Source organism: Miniopterus schreibersii, assembly GCF_964146895.1.
Source record: "Miniopterus schreibersii genome assembly, chromosome: 3".
NCBI lineage: Eukaryota > Metazoa > Chordata > Mammalia > Chiroptera > Miniopteridae > Miniopterus > Miniopterus schreibersii.
In genome coordinates, this window is record NC_138103.1 from 9,910,328 (window position 1) to 9,929,467 (window position 19,140).

The window sequence follows — 19,140 nt, forward strand, 5'->3', positions numbered from 1 at the left end:
GTTAGTTTCTGTGTGCCCGTTTTACAGAAGAGCATAGGGAGAGGTGTCATGCCCCAGAGTGCCTCCCTCTCCTAGACCTGCGGGGATGGGGGGGGGGGGGCAGGTCACCAGCAGCCCAGTGGACATGGGCCATATGGGCAGGCATAGGGGCTTCCTAGGAGGATACCTGTGGACACAGAGGGGTGGCTGCCCCCCTTAACCCCGCTGGCCCAGGGGAAGGCCCTCTTGATCCTCCTTGATAAGCCAACACTCACTTTTATCTGTCACTGTCACTGGCAGGGGGGGCTGAGCTCCTCCAGATCCCAGGGCCAGATAAGGGGAAGCAGGGGTGGGGATGGGGTACCCGGCCTCCTCCCTGCTCTCCCAATCTAAGGGTATCAGCCCCAGGCCCAGCCCGTGTATCTTTTCTTCCTTGCACCCCCCACAGGAGGAGCCCTGTGGCTTGTCCCTTAGTGTCCCCCAGCACAGCCTGCCCTTAGAAAAGTGTAAATGGGCTTGTACAAGGTGAACAACCCACGGAGGTCACCTCACCAACCACAGGGGCAACCCCAAGAGTGTGGGATGGGAGAGAGGGAGGAAGGACAGGGGTGTTCAGTCCACCTCTGCCTTTCACATTCTAGGAAGGGCAAGTATTCTGGCTGCAATAAGATAATTAAAGGAGAGAGGAAATGAGGGCTAGCATCTCCCCCCCCCCCACCACCGTTTCCACAGCAGTGAGGGCCCAGGGTGAGTGGGCAGAGGCCCTCCCACTCAGACCTGCAAAGTCTGCACCACGGGGAGCCGAGCTGCGGCTCACGGGGCTCTGTGCCCAAGAGACAACCTGAAATGCACAGCAGCCAGAGGCACAAAACCTGCGGCCTATTGACATGAGCAGTGGCAGGAAACTTGCTCTGTGACAACATCCAAGAGGTTGGAGCTATTGGACCTGGGGCCTGGGGGCACTGTTCGAATATTCCAAGTGGACAGCTGTCCCCTCTCCTGCCAAAGGGGACCTCCAATTGTGAAAGGGACTCCCACATCAAAAACCATAAAATTGCTTATTAAAGTTAATGAGAGGGCACCCCCACTATCAGAATGGGGAGGAGGTGGGGGAGGGGAGTGACAGGCATGGCCCCCATTGCTGGGGGTGGGTGGGAAACATCTGGCTTCTAGGAAATGGAGGGTGTGCAGACCCCAGGCCTCAGCCCCCTCACTGGCACACGCCCCACACATTCGGAGGGGGTGCACAGGAACGGCCAGTCACCTGGTCCTAAGACCCTGACTGGGGACACCCTATGTCCCCTGTAGCAGCCTGGACATCAGGCTCCACTTGGGAGCTGACAGGATGAGTGGAGAAATGGTGTCCTCCCCACATGCAGCCTCAGGAAAACGGCACAACACGGTGTTCGGTGTAACAGGCTCAAGGCTTACACTCCATCAGTCTCCCAAATGTGAACGTTAGGCAGACCCAGGACTTGCACATGTACCTGCACAGTGCAACCTGAGAGAGGCTGGGGACAGTGCTGTGCAGAGAGGAGGGGAGGGCACTGCGGGGTTAGAGGGACACAGGTGTGGGGGCCACGGTACATACTGTGACCTCATTGCTGGCTGCCTGGGTGCTCCTAGAATTATCTTGGAAATGTCCTGTGTTGCTTTCTGTGTCCAGAATATACGCGGCTGCTCCCCAAAGAGACAAGCCCTGGGCACCAGGGGCAGGGGAGGGGTCTGTCCCCATAGCAATGCCCAGGGCTCAGGGCCAGGGGGGCCCCACAGTGACAGACAGTGGCTGTGCGGCTCCCCTGAAGCCCTCCACTCCCCCTCAGTGGCGCCCACAGCTAGAAACACAGCCACAACCACATGTGCTCTGCACACACTTTAATGAGGATCAGTGCCTGCCACCTAGTCCCTGCCCTGAGGACAGGGTGGGGTGGGAGGCTCAGGGCAGGGGACAGGGAAGGGAGAAAGGGTTGACACCTGGGCAGGAAGCAGTGGTCTGGGGACAGGAGGGGCTGGGTTTCCATAGCCCTAGGTGGCAGCCCGAGGGATGGCTCAGGGGCCCTTGGGGACGTACTGGTGGATCCAGTCCAGGTAGTAGGTGACACGGGTGTAGATGCCGGGTCTGTTGGGCTGGGCACAACCGTCACCCCAGCTGACCACACCTGCCTGCAGCCAGGTGCCATTGACCTTGCAGACCAGGGGCCCTCCAGAGTCACCCTGGGGAGGAGAGGGGTCAGCAAGTGGCTGGAGAGGCTGAGGCGGTGGGGACTTTCGGGGGGACATGGGCCCACCTGGCAGGAGTCATGCTTCTCGTTCCCAGCACATATCATGTCTTCCTGGACAATCCGGACATTGTCCCCGGTGTACAGGCCCATGTGGTATTTGCTGTCACAGACGCTGTTGTCTACAATGGGCACCTTTGCCTGCTTCAGGGGGAATGGCGGTGGTAGGGATTCTGGGGGTGAGATGAGGGCATTCAGCACTAGCGGGGAGGCCCTAAGCCCGCTGTCAGGGCCCCTCTTAAAGGAACCCCAGAGCTGGCTCATGGGTGTAACTGGTCCCCACTTCCCCAAGCCCTCCAACTGTCCCTGACACCCACCTCCATTGTCCACATCACCCCAGCCTGTCACCCAGCACTGGGTCCCCGGGGGGAAGGTCTCCGAGGCAGGGGGCAGAGTGATCAGCTGGACCTTGCAGGAGATGTTCACAGGATCCTGGAGCTCCAGCAGGGCGATGTCAAACCCCTCCTGGATGCTATAGAACTTGGGATGCGGGATGATCCGGTTGATGGGCAGCAGATTATCCTGGTAATAGAGGTGTTGCTCCCGCAGCTGCACCCTCAGGAATGCAGGATCTTTGATGTCCCTGGAGAGAGGGGACACACACTCAGGCGGCTGAGCAGCCTCTTGGACACCCCAAGAGGGAGGGTGGAGGAGCCCCAGGCCACCCCCACCCATCAGGCCCCATGGGCACTCACGGTCCTATGCAGTGCGCAGCAGTCAGCACCCACTGGGGGTGGATGAGGGAGCCCCCGCAGAAGTGCATCCAGTACTGTGTTCTGATTCTCAGGCTCACCTGCCAGGGCCACATGCTCCCAGGGGCCTCCTGCCCCCCTACGATGCCCATTCTCTCCAGGGCTTGGCTTGGGGCTGGGGCAGGAAGTACCCTCAGGACAGGACCTGGACCTAGCTGGCCCCTGTGCCCACACAAACCTGGGCTTCTGTGAACCCACCCAGCCACCCGCCCACCCGCCCATCGTGGGTCTTGCAGGGTGTGGGGTGAGGGGCAGGGACAGGGCTGGCTGGGGTCAGGACTCACCAGGGGCCACGTGAGCCAGGCTCAGCAGGAGGGGCAGTACCAGCACCAGCAGGCTCAGCATCTGGAAGGAGCAAAGAGGGGCCATGTGACCCAGCTGGGGGCTGAGCCAAGTGGGGGTGTGCAGGGTGTGGGGTGCAGATGGAGTCGAGGACCCTGGGATCAGGGGTCAGTTCAGGCGTGAGGTCTGAGGTCCTGCTGCTCCAGATCTGAGGCTCAGCTGCTCAGTGCACTGACACCCAGATGTTGGCGTCTGGTGGGGGGTGCTTACCTTGGCTGTGCCCTCCTGCCATTGCCTCAGCCCACTGTCCCCTCCCCATTTATCCTCCTAGACCAGGAGGAGGCCGGAGGAGGAGTGCTGGATCCTCCAATCCAGAGTGGAGGAAGTGGGTGATTCAGTCTTCCGTGTGACATATGCCCCCGCTCCCCAGTCACCCTTCTGTGTACCCACAGGTCACAGGGGAGCGGCATGCAGTCAAGTAGAGGACAAGCCACCATCACCACCACTCCAAGTGGGTCCTGGCTTCCTAGGCTCTGGTGGCTGAGATGCCTAATCCAGCCTGGCTAGGATCGGGGAGACAAGCTCTAGAGTCCATACGTGCCCTCCAGCTCCCTCTGTGTATCGGGGCTCCCCGGTCCTGCCATGGACCAGGAACTGGACATTTGAGCACACCTCTCTTTGTCAGCCAGCTGCCCCCCGGCACTGAGATAGCTCCTGTTCCAGCTGCCGGGGTTAGACTCCTCTCCTCTGCCGGGTGCAGTGAGGACTCCCTCTAGGAGGCCTTCAGACACGGGCACCAAGGGACGAGTGTGTTGCCCTGACTCTATGCAACCAGTTGCCCCCACCCCAACCTGTTCCCCAAGAGGAATTCATGTCTGAGGGCCACCCTCAAAGAAGGAGGGAGTGTCCATGGGGCATTGTCACTCCTCTCCACATCTTTGTATTTATGAGGCAGGGCTCAGCCCTCCCCATCTCACTTCCAGGGAGGGGCTGACACAGGCCTCCTTGTGACCTTTGGGAGGGAACAGCACCAAGTCCTCACCCTGCTGCTCCCCACCCCCAGGATGGCAGACCCGACTCCAACGTCCATGTCCGGGTGTTATCTGAGCAGTTCTGCTGATCACAGTGGTACCTTGTTATCTTGGGATCTGAGTGCCATCAGCAGAGGGACAGGCAGATGGAAGATGGCTGAGATAACAAGCAGCCAGTGCCAGCTACCCTTGGAGACTCCCCCAACCGGGCCCCACCACGCCTGGCCCCCGACCTATCCCTGCCTGTTCATCCATCCCACCTCCTCACTCTCCCCTGGGCCTGCTGGTCACCGGGCCTCCAGCCAACCTTCCCCCTCACGGCACCCTTGAACCACCTGCACCCCCACTGCTCCCCGGGTCATCATCAGGGGTGAGGCCGGGGACAAGAACCACCTGACTGAAGCAGGCAGAAGGGTCCTGGGGCTCACACAGGGCATGGAATACTCCGTGTTTCTCCCCGCCAGTTTTCATGTGAGTTGCCTGTTCTCTCATTGTTGAGGTTTAAGCATCCTTAGATAACAGTCCTTTATTAGATATGTGTTTTGCAAAGCATTTCTCCCACTCTGTGGCTGGTCTTTTCATTCTGTTTACAGTATCACAGAGAAGAAGTTTAGGACTTTTATGAAGTACAACATCAGCTTTTTCTTTATGGATCATGCTTTTGGTGGTGTATCTAAAACTCATGGCCAAGTGCTTGCTTCCACAGCACGTATACTAACACTCATCACCAAACCCAAGGTCATCTAGATTTTCTCCTATATTATCTCCTAGAAGTGTTATAGTTTTGCATTTCACACTTTGGTTTATGGTCCATTTCGTATTCTTTTTTGTGAAAAGCCTGTGTCAAGATTCATTTTTTGCATGTGGATATTTAGGTGTTGATTTCTGTTGGTTGAAAACACTATCTTTTCTCCATTAAATTGCCTTTGTTTCTTTGTCAGAGCTCAGTTGACTATTTGAGTCTAATGGGTCTATTTCCGGGCTCTCTATTCTAGTCTAGTGATCTGTGTGTCTTTCTTCCATCAATATTATTAAAGCTCTATAGTAGGTCTTGAAGTTGGAGAGTGTTAATCCTCCAATCTTGTTTTTTTTTCAATATCGTGTTGGCTATGCCCTAGCTGGGTGGCTCAGTTGGTTGGAGCCTTGTCCCATACAACGAAAGGTGGTGGGTTGGATTCCCAATCAGGACACATACCTAGGTTGGGTGTTTGATCCCTGGTCATGGCTCATACGGAAGGCAACTGATCGCTGTTTCTCTCTCTCTCTTCCTCTCTCTCTCTAAAAATACATCAATAAAAACATCCTTGGATGAGGATTTTTTAAAAATATATCATGTTGGCTTTTCTGTGTCTTTTACCTTTCCATGTAAAATTTAGAATCAGCTTGTTGACATCCACAAAATAACTTGCTAGGGTTTTGATTGGGATTGTACTGAATCTCTGATCAAGTTGGGAAGATATGACATCTTCATAATATCGTCTTCCTATCCATGAACATGTTTATCTCTCCATTTGTTTAGATCCTTTATTTCTTTCATCAGTTATATAGGTAGATCTTGTACATATTTTGTTAAATTATTCTTAAGTACTTCATTTGGGGGATGCTAATGTGAAGGGTATTGTTTTTAATTTCAAGTTCCAATTCCCCATTATTGGTATATAGTAATATATAACAACTGAAATTTTTTTTTTTGCACAAGGGCCATGCTAATCTTCTCTGTATTGTTCCAATTTTAGCACATGTGCTGCCAAAGTGAGCACACAATTGAATTATTTAATATTAACTTTATATCCTGCAACTTGCTATAGTACCTTATTAGTTCCAGAAATTTGTTTGTTTGGTGTTTGTTCTTTGGGATTTTTCTAAATGGATAATCATGGCATCTTCAAAACAGAGACAATTTTATGTCTTTCTTCCCAGTCGGTACACTTTTTATTTCCTTTTTTTTTTTTGTCTAATTGCATTATCCAGGACTCCAGCAAGATGTTGAACGGGAGTTCTTCTGTTATAATTTGCATTATAACATTATTTCTGTTATGTTTTTGATCTCTAGCATTTCTTTTTTATTTCTCCTTAGAGTTTCCACCTCTCTGACCACATTACCCATCTGTTCTTGCATGATGTTCATGTTCCCATTAGAGCCCTTAGCATATTATCATAGTCATTATAAATTCTCGGTCTGATAGTTCCCAAACCTCTGCCACATCTGAATCTGGTTCTATTGCTTACTTTATTTGTCAGGCTGTGTTTTCCTTGCCTCTTAGCATGCCTTGTGATTTTTTGGTGGAAGCTGATATGATGTATTGGGTAATAGGACTGAGACAACTAGGATTTATGTTAACCTGGCCGGAGTTGGGCTGTGTTTACTATTTGTGAGACTTCAGTTTCCTCTGGTGACTGGTTTTGTCTCTCTTGTTGTCTTTGGTTTCCCTAGAAGCTTCTTCTTAAATAGAATGTCACGTCCTGCTCTCTCAGTGTAACCCACTGTTATGCTGAAGCCCTGTGATTTGGTGGGGTGGAATTGTATTCCGTAGTCCTATGAGTAAACCTCAGTGTTTAGTGGCTTCAATCCCTGACTAACCAAAAGGCTGCAGTTGAGGGGCAGTGGCTCACTTGTTCTTAGACTTAAGTATGACAGAGCGCTTTACCTTGAGGGCAGGCTTTTGTTCCAGAGAATGGAAGGATCTGGGTGCATTTCAAATTGGTTCTTTTCCTCTCCTCTTGCATGAAACATAGAGTTTTTCTCAGATCTCTCTGAGAGCCTGGTATGGCCCCTGGAGGAAAAAGTCATGGAAATATGGGTCCCCCCAAGCCTGAGACCCCAGAGTTTTTAACTCTCAAGCTCCCCATGCTCAGTCCCCAGCAATTAGCCAATTAGCCTGGAAGTGTTCTGACCAGGCTCTGCTGCAGCTTCTGTGTGCAGGGAGCAGTAGTTCTCTATCCATCTGTCTCTCCCGACTGGGGCACTGGTTTGCCCTGTGACCTTGATTCTCTAACGCTTCTTCATTTGCCTTTCAGTTTGTTCTGCACTTTTCTTGTGAGGGCAGGAGTAACAACTTCCAAGCTCACTCGCTCACTCTCTCTCTCGCTCTCACTTCCAGGCTAATTGGCTAATATGGACGGGGGGGTGGGGGGGTGGGGGGGAGACAAAAGTAGGTTTACATAATACAAATAAATAATACAATAATTAATAAATTAATAGTAATACAAGAATAAACTCTATGTTTTATGTATTCACAACTGTCAAACCATGTTTGCCTACCCACTTGTGTGTGTATATAATTTTTTAATTGAGATAAAACTAACATACATAAAACTCATAGAATTTGAGAGTCCATGAGTTTTGATGATTCTGAAGTCTATATAACCACAACCCCAAACAAGATATATAACATTTTCATAACCTGAAATGTTTCCTCATGTCTCCTTCTAGTCAAGATTTCACCCTCCACCCCAGAGGCAGCCACCACTGAGATTTTTATCACCATAGGTCAATTTTGTGGTTCTAGAAGTTCACATGAAAGGGATCATATATGTTGCACCTGAGTTCACACATGTTCACATGAAAGGGATCACACAGCTTACACCTAGTGTAACAATTTTAAGATTCATCCAGGTTGTTGTGTGATTTGTACTTCATTCCCTTATTGCTGAGAGGTACTCCATCGTAATGAAGATCTTCTCGTGTTTTGTTCTGGAAGCTTAATAGTGTCAACAGGCGCATTTCACATAAACTCAACTCAAATTAATTTGTGTGTATGATGTAAGTAAGGCCAAAGTTTCACTTTCCCCCATACACCTATCCATCCTGCACCATTTATTGGAAAGGCCACCAGTTACCAGTTCAATATCAGTGACATTATTGTCATAATTCAAGTGACCCTGTAATTTCTGGATTTATATCTAGGCTCTGTTTCATTCCTTTTATCTCTATGTACATCTTGCCCCCATATTGCACTGTCTTCATTATTAAAATTGGAAAGGAAAAGTTCTCCATAATTGTTTTATTTCCTCTAGATGGTCTCGGCTATTCCAGGTCCTTTACCTTTTCAAACTAATTTTAATTAATCAATTACTTTCATTATTTTAAAGACAAATTCGGTGTCATGATCAGACTACTACATTTAGCAATCAACAGCATGGATGGGGGGGAAATCTACATTAAAACCCTTTGTTGGAATGCTTTACACTTTCCACAGAACAGAAACTAAAATAGCCTGTTATACAATTAGTCACAAATACAGACCTCGAGTTTTTTGCCCATTCACATGAGTATTGTCTAAAACATGCCTTCTTTGTAGCAGACAGGCCCTGCCACCACTGTGCTTGGCTGAGTTCACAAATCTCTTGCAACCTGCAGCTTCCCTGTCACTTCCCTGGCTCTCCTCTCCTGCTACGCTTGGTTTCCTGGCAGTAATTAGAACCTTCTGCCACTGCCATGGCTGCTGCTGCTGGAACCGCCAGAGCCAGCTTGGTTTTATGGTTTGGCAAAGTATTGACCTCCATCACCATAGGGGCCAGAGCTTCTGCCTCCAAAGTTTCCTCCTTTCATGGGTCCAACATTTGAAGACTGAGTGTTGTAATTGCCAAAGTCATGGTAGCTTTTGCCACCTCCAGAATTGCTTCCACTACCACCATCAAAGCCACCTCTGCCTCCTCCAGTGTTATACTATCACAGCTGCCACTCCGGCCACAGCCACTGCCCTGGTTTCCATAAGCCTGTCCACCACTTCCGTAGCCTCCGCTTCCTCCAGAGCAGCCAGGGCCCCTCCTGAACCTCCACCATCACCAAATCCATTATAGCCATCCCCACTGCCACCACTTCCACCACCACCACGGCTGCCACCAAAGCCACCTCGACAGCTGAAGTTTCCTCCACGACAAAAACCGCCTCTGAAGTTTCCAGAACCACTTCGACCTCTTTGGCTGGACGAAGCATGACCCATCTCTTGCTTAGACAGGGCTTTCCTTACTTCACAACTGTGGCCGTTCACAGGATGGCATTTCTGAACGACAGTCTTGCCTACAGAGTCACAGCCAACAAAGGTTACAAAAGCAAAGCCTCTCTTTTTGCCACTGCCTCGGTCAGTCATGATTTCAATCTCTTCGGTTTTCCCACACTGTTCAAAATAACCTCTTAGGTGATGGTCTTCAGTGTCTTCTTTAACACCGCCGACAAAAATCTTTTTCACAGTTAAGTGGGCACCAGGTCTTTGAGACCCTCCTCTTGAGACAGCCTCTCTGGTTCCACAGCCCTTCCATCCACCTCGTGTGGCCCTGCATTCGTGGCTGCACCCAGCTCCTCCACAGCAGCATCGTGACAAACCCAAAGCCTCTGGAGCACTTGGTGTGTGGATCTCTCGCCACCTGGTCTGGGAGTGTCCCTGTTGCTCACAATGGCTCCTCAGACTCTCATCGGTTGTTTCAAAGCTCAAAGCTCCGATGAAGAGCTTCCAGGGCTGTTCCGGCTCCTCGGGAGGCTCTGACTTAGACGGGACGGGACAACTGCGGGAGGGAGACTCCAGTGATGCCGACTCCCTCAGATTCGCTTTACAATCAGAGCGTGAATATCTGCAAAAAGTAAGGCCGCTGGGATGTCAATTTGGATTGCTTGATTTATGTAAATCAATACGGGAGAAGTGATATCTTAACAATTGGACACATGGCATATCTCTATATATTTAGGGCTTCTTAAATTTCTTCATCGATGTGTTGCAGTTTTGGGTGTAGAAACCTTGAGCACGTTTCCCTGCAGTTATTCCTATTGTGTGAATTTTTTAATTCTATGGCAAGTAGTAGTATGCTTATTTTCCAATCCTTGGTAGAGATTTAGAAGTAGAATATTTTTTACATATTGATTTTGTATTTCACAGCCTTGCTAAATTCACTGATTCTTGTGTTGGTAGAATACTTTGGCTCTTCTGTCACCCACAAATAAAGCGGGCATATTTCTGCCACAAGCCCAGCTCCCTCTGGAGTCCCGCAGCTCCCCAGGTCTCGAGGAGCTGGGCGTTTGCACTTTTGGGGAGGGGAGGCGGCTGGCTGCCCCACCCGCCGCTTCCCTGCCCACTGCTCACAGAGTGGAGATGGGGGGTGGCGAGTCTGACTGGGACCGGAGGCCCAGGGCTGTCACTCTCTGAGAAGCGGGTTGGGGCCTTGCTAAAGTGGTCGTGGAGGGTGGATAGTGTGGATGGGGAAGGCAGAGTCAGTAGACTCCTGCATGTGACCTTGGCAGGTGATTGCACCTCCCAGCCTCAGTTTCCACCCCCAAAAGAAGATAGTGAACTGGGCCTGAGCCAGGGCTGCTGTAATTATTTTTCCTCCAGGCCCTGCATGTAGCCCATGCCCTCTTGCCCTCAGTGCTCTTCCAGGAGGAGTGAGGAGGTCCTGGGTCAAGGCACAGAGGTCTGGAGGGAGAGACATCCAGGCTCTGTGCAGAGGCAAGGTCGAGACTGCAACAAAATATTGTCCACCTGGAAGACCCGAGGCCCTCCAGAGTCGTCCTGGAAGCAGAGTGGGGTGAGTATCCAGGAGATTGGGGAGCCCCCATCCTCTGCCTTGCCCCCCTGGGCTCACCAGGCAGGCGCTCCCAGGGCCCCTGGGCTAGGATAGTCCTGGCTGCAGGTCTCTGTGTCCACAATGGGGACTTCCACCTCCTGCAGACTGCAAGGGGACTGCCGAGGCTCTGGGGGGACAAGCTGTAAGAGAAGTGTGGGCACCAGCCCCCACTGTGGAAGTCTCCAAGAAACAAACCTGCACATGACGGCCCTGGCGTCGACACTTGGGTCACACGCTGAGACCTTGGTGACTTAATATAAAGCTGCAGTAATCGAGAGAGTACAGTAATAGTATATGATAATGTTTAGATCAATGAAACAATAGTCCAGAAAGAGACCCACACATGAATGATCAATTATTTTCAAGAGAGGGAAAGGATGGCTTTCTTTACAAGTGTTCCTGGGACAACCTGTAATCTGAGCCTTGACACTTGCTTCATAACATACACAATTTAACTCAAAATGGATCATATATTTAGCTGTAGACATTAAAACTATAAAACATCTAGAAGAAACCATAGCAGAAAATCACCACAACTGGAGGAAGGCGGAGGAAACTCAAAAAAGAAAAAATTGATAAGTGGAACTTCATCAAAATTTAAAACTTACACTCTGAGTGTCACTGTTAAGATAATAAAAGTACAATCCACCCACCAGGAGAAAAATACTTGCAATACAGGTATCTGGCAAAGGACTTGTGTCCAAATTTAGAAAGGAAGGAAAGGAGGAAGAGAGGGGTGGAGGGAAGAGAGAAAAGGGGAGAAACTCTTACAGCTCACTAAGAAACAGGTCTGTGCTGATAGTTGGTCAGAGAAGCTGTTCAAACGGCCAAGAAGCACATGACAAGATACTCATCAGGAAACTGCAGACTAGAAGGTCACTGCTACACCCCCACCAAAATGGCTAGAAGGTTTGGGGCTCTGCCCACTCTCCTGCCGCCCCTCCCTTTCCTGGGAATGGAGCAGCCCGAAGCCGGGAGCAGGGCAGGGCAGGCAGGTGTCTGGCTGGGGGTGCTGGGGACGGCCCTGGCCCAAGTTGGGGTCAGAGTCTGTGGGGGGGAATTGATCCAACCGTCGATGCATTAAGGATGGAACCAGGCCTCCCATGCTGGAGAAGGCAGGCCAGTGTGGAGAGGGAGAACTGGAATAAGCTCTGCTTTGGATTGGGGAAGGCTCGCGCTCCAATACAGATATAGGACTATAAGGTGGTGTGTGTGCTTGAGTGTGCACGTATGTTCATGTGTGTTCGTGCATATAGTCCTTGTATGCACACGTGCGAGTGTGGGTGTGCTCGGGTATGTGTGCTCATGCGTGTATGCATGTGTGTGTTTGTGTCTGTCACACATGTGTGCACACGCACACATTCTCTGGCTCTGTCCCAGAGCAATCAGCAGCACCTTCACCTGGATCTTGGATTTGAGAACGATTTGCCCTGAGAGGAGCTTGGCCATCTCCCCAAAAAGACAGAGGCCTCCCCCAAAAGACTTAAACAGTAACGTGCTCAGCAGTTTTATGTATAGCAGCCCAAACAGGAAACAAGCAGAAGTTCCTGAACACGTGGATGGAGAAGCACACTGTGTCATGTTCCTGCGATGGGACACCACCTGGCAATGAAAGGAAACACAAACGCGGAAGGTGACAAAGCATCTACTTGTGATACAAATGCATGAAACAGGCTCCCTGCTGGGTGTGTCTGACCTAAGCCACTCTGGGAATGAGTGGCGACTGTAAGACTAAAAGCACAGGGACTGCACACAGCACGGCGCTCTGGCTGACAGAGCTAACTGCCACGGGGTACAGGGTGACAGCCGACATGCTACACAGCCTCACTGGAGGTGAACAGTGAAGCGAATGGATGGAGGGTGTTGGAGCAGGGTCCTCCCTACTGGGGTGGGGGGTTGCAGATGGGCATGGGAGGAGGCGAGAGTGATCCCTGCGGTGATGGATTAGAACTGGAGACACAGTTCAGTCTTAATAGCTTAATATAAACAGGTGGATACATATGAAGATATTTATACATATGTGTCTATACACCAGTTAGTGCACACACACTTCCTTGTTTTCTCAGCTGAGGGCCTAGAGGCAAGGACACCCCAAGAGCAACCGGCACACCAGTGCCCAGACTGGGGTTTCTAACAGCATCTCCAAAAAAGGGGACCAGGGTCCTTGGAGAAATGGCTGATTCTAGGACTGAGGCAGGAAGTACTCAAGATGAGCCAGGTGTCTGAGAAACTGTCAGAGCCCAGAGGAACCTAAGGAGACGAGATGATTCGATGCCATGTGTGGCCTGGATGGGATCCTGGGGCAGAAAGAGGACATTGGGGGAAAAGTAGGGACATCCAAATAAACCAGGAATTTTAGTTAGTATAGTTTGTGTTTAGTTAGTATAATGTTTTATATTGGGTCATTAATTATAACAAATAAATCATATTATTGTAAGATGTTAATAATTAAGGAATTTATTAGTTAATAAATTTCCTCCTGTACCCAGAGGAAATTGGGTACAGGATACAAATCTAAACCTGTGTTAAAATTAAAAAGTATATTTTAAAAAAAAGAAATACAGTTCCAGGCCCAACTGAGCCTGGCAGAGACAGCTGAGGCCCTGTGACTGGAGTCTCTGTGCCAACTTACCCTCCTGTGTCCCTGTCACCTCACCCGCCTAGAGTCCCGTGATCTCCACCGCAGATCAGATGGGTACAGCACCAGCTGCCCAGCCTGGGCAGCCCTTCCTAACCGTCCTCTCTCCTGCCAGAACCTAATGACTGAGCTAATAGGGGGCCCTGGTAGGGGCCAGGACTTTCCTGCCCCCTTAGCTGCAAATCACAGGCTGAGTGGGAGGGTCCCCCTGGGTCAGTGATCTCTTAGATCTGGAGGAACTGAGACACGGGGAGGGGTTCGCCTGATAATCCACCAGGACAAGTCTTCTTGGGGTACAGGCTTGTCTCCTTCCCGCCAGTACCTGCCAAGAGCTTCGGCTCAAAAGTGAATGCTCCACATTTGCCCTGATAAGGGTGACAATGGCACCACCCGTCCAGGGCTTTGGAAGCCTGATGTAGCCCAGTTTGGGGGGTGGGGTGGGCCTGCAGAAACACAGGTCATCTGCCTCCCGGATCACCCAGTGCCATCCCCAGGTTCCCACAGGAAGGGAGTTCAGGTCCCCTCACCTGTCCCATCTCAGCCTCCAGCATTGGGACCCCCTCTCCCCACCTGCAGCCCATTATGCATGGGAGACAGATCTCATCCTAACCCCCAGCTCCTGTGATTATGGAGCTCATGGGGCAAAGGCTTTTGCAGACATGACTAGGGTGATGGCCTTGAGATAGGAGATTTTCCTAAGTCACCCAAATGGACCCAGTGTGCTCACATGAGTCCTTAAAATCACAGGATCTTTCCCAGCGGTGGTCAGGAGAAGGGAGGGTGGAAGCTGGGTCAGAGAGCTGCTCGTGGCCGCCTTTGACGACGGAGGACAGGCCAGAGGCTGAGGAACTGGGGGAGCCTCTAGAGGCTGGAAAGGGCCAGGAAACCGATTCTCCCCTGGAGCCTCTAGGAGGATTGCAGCCCTGCCCACGCCTGGGTTTTAGCCCCGTGAGACCCATGTCATACCTCTGATCTAAGAACCATAAGAAAATAAACGTGTCGTTATACCGCCAAGTTCGTGGTAATTTCAAAACCAGATGATTTCCCTGGTAAATTTGTCAAACATTTAAGGATGAATTATATCAAATCTACATAATCTATTCCAGAAAAAGAGGGAAGAGAACATTTCCCAACTTCTTTTTATAAGGCCAGGATTACTCTGATACCCAATTAGTCGAAGACATTACATAGAAAGGAAACTACAGACCAATATTCTTCATCAACATAGACACAAGAATTCTCAACAAAGCATTAGCAACTTGAATCTAGAGATATATATACAGGATCTAGATAATGCATTAAGACCAAGAGAAGTCTGGATAAGAAAATCAAAGACATTATAAGAAAAGAAAACTACAGCCAAGTTCCCTCCTATAAAGAGACACCAAAATCCTTAATCCAATTTTAGCAAATTAAATTCCCCAAAATACGGAAACGATGGCACATCATGGTCAAGTGTAATCATTCCAGGAATGCAAAGTTGGTTTAACATGTGAAAATCAATCCATGTAATTCAACATATTAACAAACTATAAAAGGACAGCTATTGTCATATGCTTCGAGGCAGAAATAGAATTTTACAAAATTTCAACACCCATTTCAAGTCACAGAAATTCTCAGTGAATTAATCAAGACAGTGCACTATAGTTATACGGAGAAATAAGGATCAATGGCACTGAAGAGGGAGGCTGGGGGTAGACCTACATGGGGCCCACTGAGTTCTGAGAAAGGTGACAAGGGACTTCAGTGAGTAAAGGGTGGTCTTTCAACAAATGTGCTGAAGCACTAGATACTTCTATGGAAAAATCAGAGCCTGAGCCTGACCTCACATCATATACAAGACCTGGGTCAGCTCAGAGATGTAGACGGCTGGAAAGAACATCACTCGCACCCCTGGACAAACTGCAAATCAACATATTTCCTTGACCCCATCAGAGAACTGAGGTTACAGGGCAAAGAGCTGACCCAAAATCTGCAGAAGAAGACCAAGGACTTGGTCACCTGGGACGGATGCTGCAGGAGCCAGCCAGGGACAAGTGGGTCCCAGAGTCAGGCTGGTGTCTGGGAAGAGTAAGGGGCAGGCTGAGGCTCCCCTAGGCCACAGGAGGGGCCACCTGGACGGCAGTGGGTGATGCAAGAGGTTGGGGGAGTGTCCGAGGGGACCTGACACTGGCTGCTTCTTATCTCACTGTCACTTCCATCCGCCTGTGCCTCTGCTGATGGCACTCAGATCCCAAGATAAAAAGGAACCACTGTGACCAGCAGAACTGCTCAGATAATTCCCAGACGTGGACGCTGTCAGACCACTCAAGGAATCCTGGGTGGGGGCAGCAGGGCTCTGGGTCTGAATCGCCCACTTCCTCCACTCTGGATTGGAGGATCCAGCACTCCTCCTCCGGCCCCCTCCTAGTCTAGAAGGATAAATGGGGAGGGGACAGTGGGCTGAGGCAATAGCGACAGGGATACATCAAAGTAAGCACAATCACCAGACCCCAACATCTGGGTGTCAGTGCACTGAGCAGCTGAGCCTCAGATCTGGAGCAGCAGGACCTCAGACCTCACACCTGAACTGACCCCTGATCCCAGGGACCTCGACTCCATCTGCACCCCACACCCTGCACACCCCCACTTGGCTCAGCCCCCAGCTGGGTCACATGGCCCCTCCTTGCTCCTTCCAGATGCTGAGCCTGCTGGTGCTGGTACTGCCCCTCCTGCTGAGCCTGGTCCACCTGGCCCCTGGTGAGTCCTGACCCCAGCCAGCCCTGTCCCTGCCCCTCACCCCACACCCTGCAAGACCCACGATGGGCGGGTGGGTTCACAGAAGCCCAGGTTTGTGTGGGCACAGGGGCCAGCTAGGTCCAGGTCCTGTCCTGAGGGTACTTCCTGCCCCAGCCCCAAGCCAAGCCCTGGAGAGAATGGGCATCGTAGGGGGGCAGGAGGCCCCTGGGAGCATGTGGCCCTGGCAGGTGAGCCTGAGAACCAGAACACCGCCCTGGACGTACTGGATGCACTTCTGCGGGGGCTCCCTCATCCACCCCCAGTGGGTGCTGACTGCTGCGCACTGCATAGGACCGTGAGTGCCCATGGGGCCTGATGGGTGGGGGTGGCCTGGGGCTCCTCCACCGTCCCTCTTGGGGTGTCCAAGAGGCTGCTCAGCCGCCTGAGTGTGTGTCCCCTCTCTCCAGGGACATCAAAGATCCTGCATTCCTGAGGGTGCAGCTGCGGGAGCAACACCTCTATTACCAGGATAATCTGCTGCCCATCAACCGGATCATCCCGCATCCCAAGTTCTATAGCATCAAGGAGGGGTTTGACATCGCCCTGCTGGAGCTCCAGGATCCTGTGAACATCTCCTGCAAGGTCCAGCTGATCACTCTGCCCCCTGCCTCGGAGACCTTCCCCCCGGGGACCCAGTGCTGGGTGACAGGCTGGGGTTATATATTCAGGAAAGGTGGGTGTCAGGGACAGTTGGAGGGCTTGGGGAAGCGGGACCAGTTACACCCATGACCCAGCTCTTGGGTACCCTTTTGGCAGTGGGGTCCTGATGCGCAGGCTCAGGGAGTGGCCATTTGGCGAGTCTTGGGGGGAAGAGATGGCACAGGCAGGATGTACCGAGAGCAGGGACTCGGTGCTTGGGCAAGTCACTTAGCACCTCTATGCCTGTTCCCCTTGCACGAAAGGGCGCAGTGAGAGTTGGTTTTTCACGGGTATGATAGAGGAATGAGAGAAGTCACACATATAAGGCGCCTTATTATTAAAAAGGAAGAGAGCAACCCCGCTTCCCTAGGCTGGCCTGCGTTTTCTCCCTGTGCCCACCGACGGAGCCAGAGCCAGAAGCCAGGGCCCTGCGCAGGGGTGTGGGTGCAGTTAGATGCAGCTTGGCCTGACCCCTCCAGCACAACCATCTTGTACCTTTATCCACAACTCAGAGCAAAGCCTTAGGGCCACTGAGCGTGAGCAGGTGCCCTGTGGCATGTTCTCTGGGCCGCCCACAAAGAGTCTGATTGTGTCATCGCCCAAGCGCCAGTGGAGATACACATCCTCTCCAACCACCCCGTGCACAGTGGGGAAAATTGAGTCCTGGGGTGAGGGCTGGCCTGGAGGCAGAGCTGGGAGGAAAGCTGGTTCCCACCCCTTCCCTTCCCCAAATGGGGCTTCAGTGAGGTCAAGGACGCAGGTCGAGCCTTGGGAGCGAAGGGATGGGGTCTGCAGTGCTCAGCGCCGCCTGTGCTGAGCTCCCAGGCCTGGCTCAGAGGCAGCAGCAGCAATGCTCCTGCTGTCATTCCCCGCCCCGTCCCATGTCCCATCGGAGGGCAGGGGGAGCTGACTGCCCCAGCCCAGCCTGCTTCCTCCTTCACCCCCTCTCACCCCGCAGTGCCTCTCCCACCGCCATTCCCCCTGAAGCAGGCAAAGGTGCCCATTGTAGACAACAGCGTCTGTGACAGCAAATACCACATGGGCCTGTACACCGGGGACAATGTCCGGATTGTCCGGGAAGACATGATATGTGCTGGGAACGAGAAGCATGACTCCTGCCAGGTGGGCCCATGTCCTCCCCAAAGTCCCCACCGCCTCAGCCTCTCCAGCCACTTGCTGACCCCTCTCCTCCCCAGGGTGACTCTGGAGGGCCCCTGGTCTGCAAGGTCAATGGCACCTGGCTGCAGGCAGGTGTGGTCAGCTGGGATGACGCCTGTGCCCAGCCCAACAGACCCGGCATCTACACCCGTGTCACCTACTACCTGGACTGGATCCACCAGTACGTCCCCAAGGGCCCCTGAGCCATCCCTCGGGCTGCCACCTAAGGCTGTGGAAACCCAGCCCCTCCTGTCCCCAGACCACTGCTTCCTGCCCAGGTGTCAACCCTTTCTCCCTTCCCTGTCCCCTGCCCTGAGCCTCCCACCCCACCCTGTCCTCAGGGCAGGGACTAGGTGGCAGGCACTGATCCTCATTAAAGTGTGTGCAGAGCACATGTGGTTGTGGCTGTGTTTCTAGCTGTGGGCGCCACTGAGGGGGAGCGGAGGGCTTCAGGGGAGCCGCACAGCCACTGTCTGTCACTGTGGGGCCCCCCTGGCCCTGAGCACTGGGCATTGCTGTGGGGACAGACCCCTCCCCTGCCCTTGGTGCCCAGGGCTTGTCTCTTTGGGGAGCAGCCACGTATACTCTGGACACAGAAAGCAACACAGGACATTTCCAAGATAATTCTAGGAGCACCCAGGCAGCCAGCAATGAGGTCACAGTATGTACCGTGGCCCCCACACCTGTGTCCCTCTAACCCCGCAGTGCCCTCCCCTCCTCTCTGCACAGCACTGTCCCCAGCCTCTCTCAGGTTGCACTGTGCAGGTACATGTGCAAGTCCTGCGTCTGCTTAATGTTCACATTTGGGAGACTGATGGATTATAACCCTTGAGCCTGTTACACCGAACACCGTGTTGTGCCGTTTTCCTGAGGCTGCATGTGGGGAGGACACCATTTCTCCACTCATCCTGTCAGCTCCCAAGTGGAGCCTGATGTCCAGGCTGCTACAGGGGACATAGGGTGTCCCCAGTCAGGGTCTTAGGACCAGGTGACTGGCCGTTCCTGTGCACCCCCTCCGAATGTGTGGGGCGTGTGCCAGTGAGGGG

At 52.1% G+C, this 19,140-nt stretch overlaps 2 protein-coding genes and 1 pseudogene across 4 annotated transcripts; 1 reads left to right on the forward strand and 2 right to left on the reverse strand.

The window, feature by feature from the left end:
* Window positions 1-1,838: 1,838 nt before the first annotated feature.
* On the reverse strand, window positions 1,839-3,611 carry LOC308554792 (tryptase beta-2-like; the record flags this gene model as incomplete). Its single annotated transcript, XM_081132322.1, is given in 7 exon segments — window positions 1,839-2,193; window positions 2,268-2,431; window positions 2,576-2,841; window positions 2,954-3,125; window positions 3,295-3,355; window positions 3,563-3,589; window positions 3,591-3,611. Coding segments are annotated over 7 exon segments (876 nt in total). The 3' UTR covers window positions 1,839-2,028.
* Window positions 3,612-8,646: 5,035 nt separating this feature from the next.
* On the reverse strand, window positions 8,647-12,330 carry LOC308554482 (heterogeneous nuclear ribonucleoprotein A1 pseudogene; annotated as a pseudogene). The gene is made up of 3 exons: window positions 12,277-12,330; window positions 10,900-11,021; window positions 8,647-9,828 (listed from the first exon to the last, which is right to left on the reverse strand). The product of its transcript is annotated as a heterogeneous nuclear ribonucleoprotein A1 pseudogene (transcript).
* A 3,422-nt stretch (window positions 12,331-15,752) lies between these two features.
* Window positions 15,753-18,487, forward strand: LOC308554793 (tryptase beta-2-like). 2 transcript variants are annotated; one of them, XM_081132323.1, is made up of 6 exons: window positions 15,753-15,840; window positions 16,198-16,258; window positions 16,412-16,592; window positions 16,705-16,970; window positions 17,895-18,058; window positions 18,133-18,487. In XM_081132323.1, the coding sequence occupies exons 2-6, from the start codon at window positions 16,198-16,200 to the stop codon at window positions 18,295-18,297; spliced, it is 837 nt and encodes a 278-aa protein (XP_080988449.1). In that variant the 5' UTR covers window positions 15,753-15,840; the 3' UTR covers window positions 18,298-18,487. The 2 variants fall into 2 exon arrangements, with proteins under 2 accessions (XP_080988449.1, XP_080988450.1); XM_081132324.1 differs by lacking the exon at window positions 15,753-15,840 and adding an exon at window positions 15,922-15,991.
* Window positions 18,488-19,140: the final 653 nt, after the last annotated feature.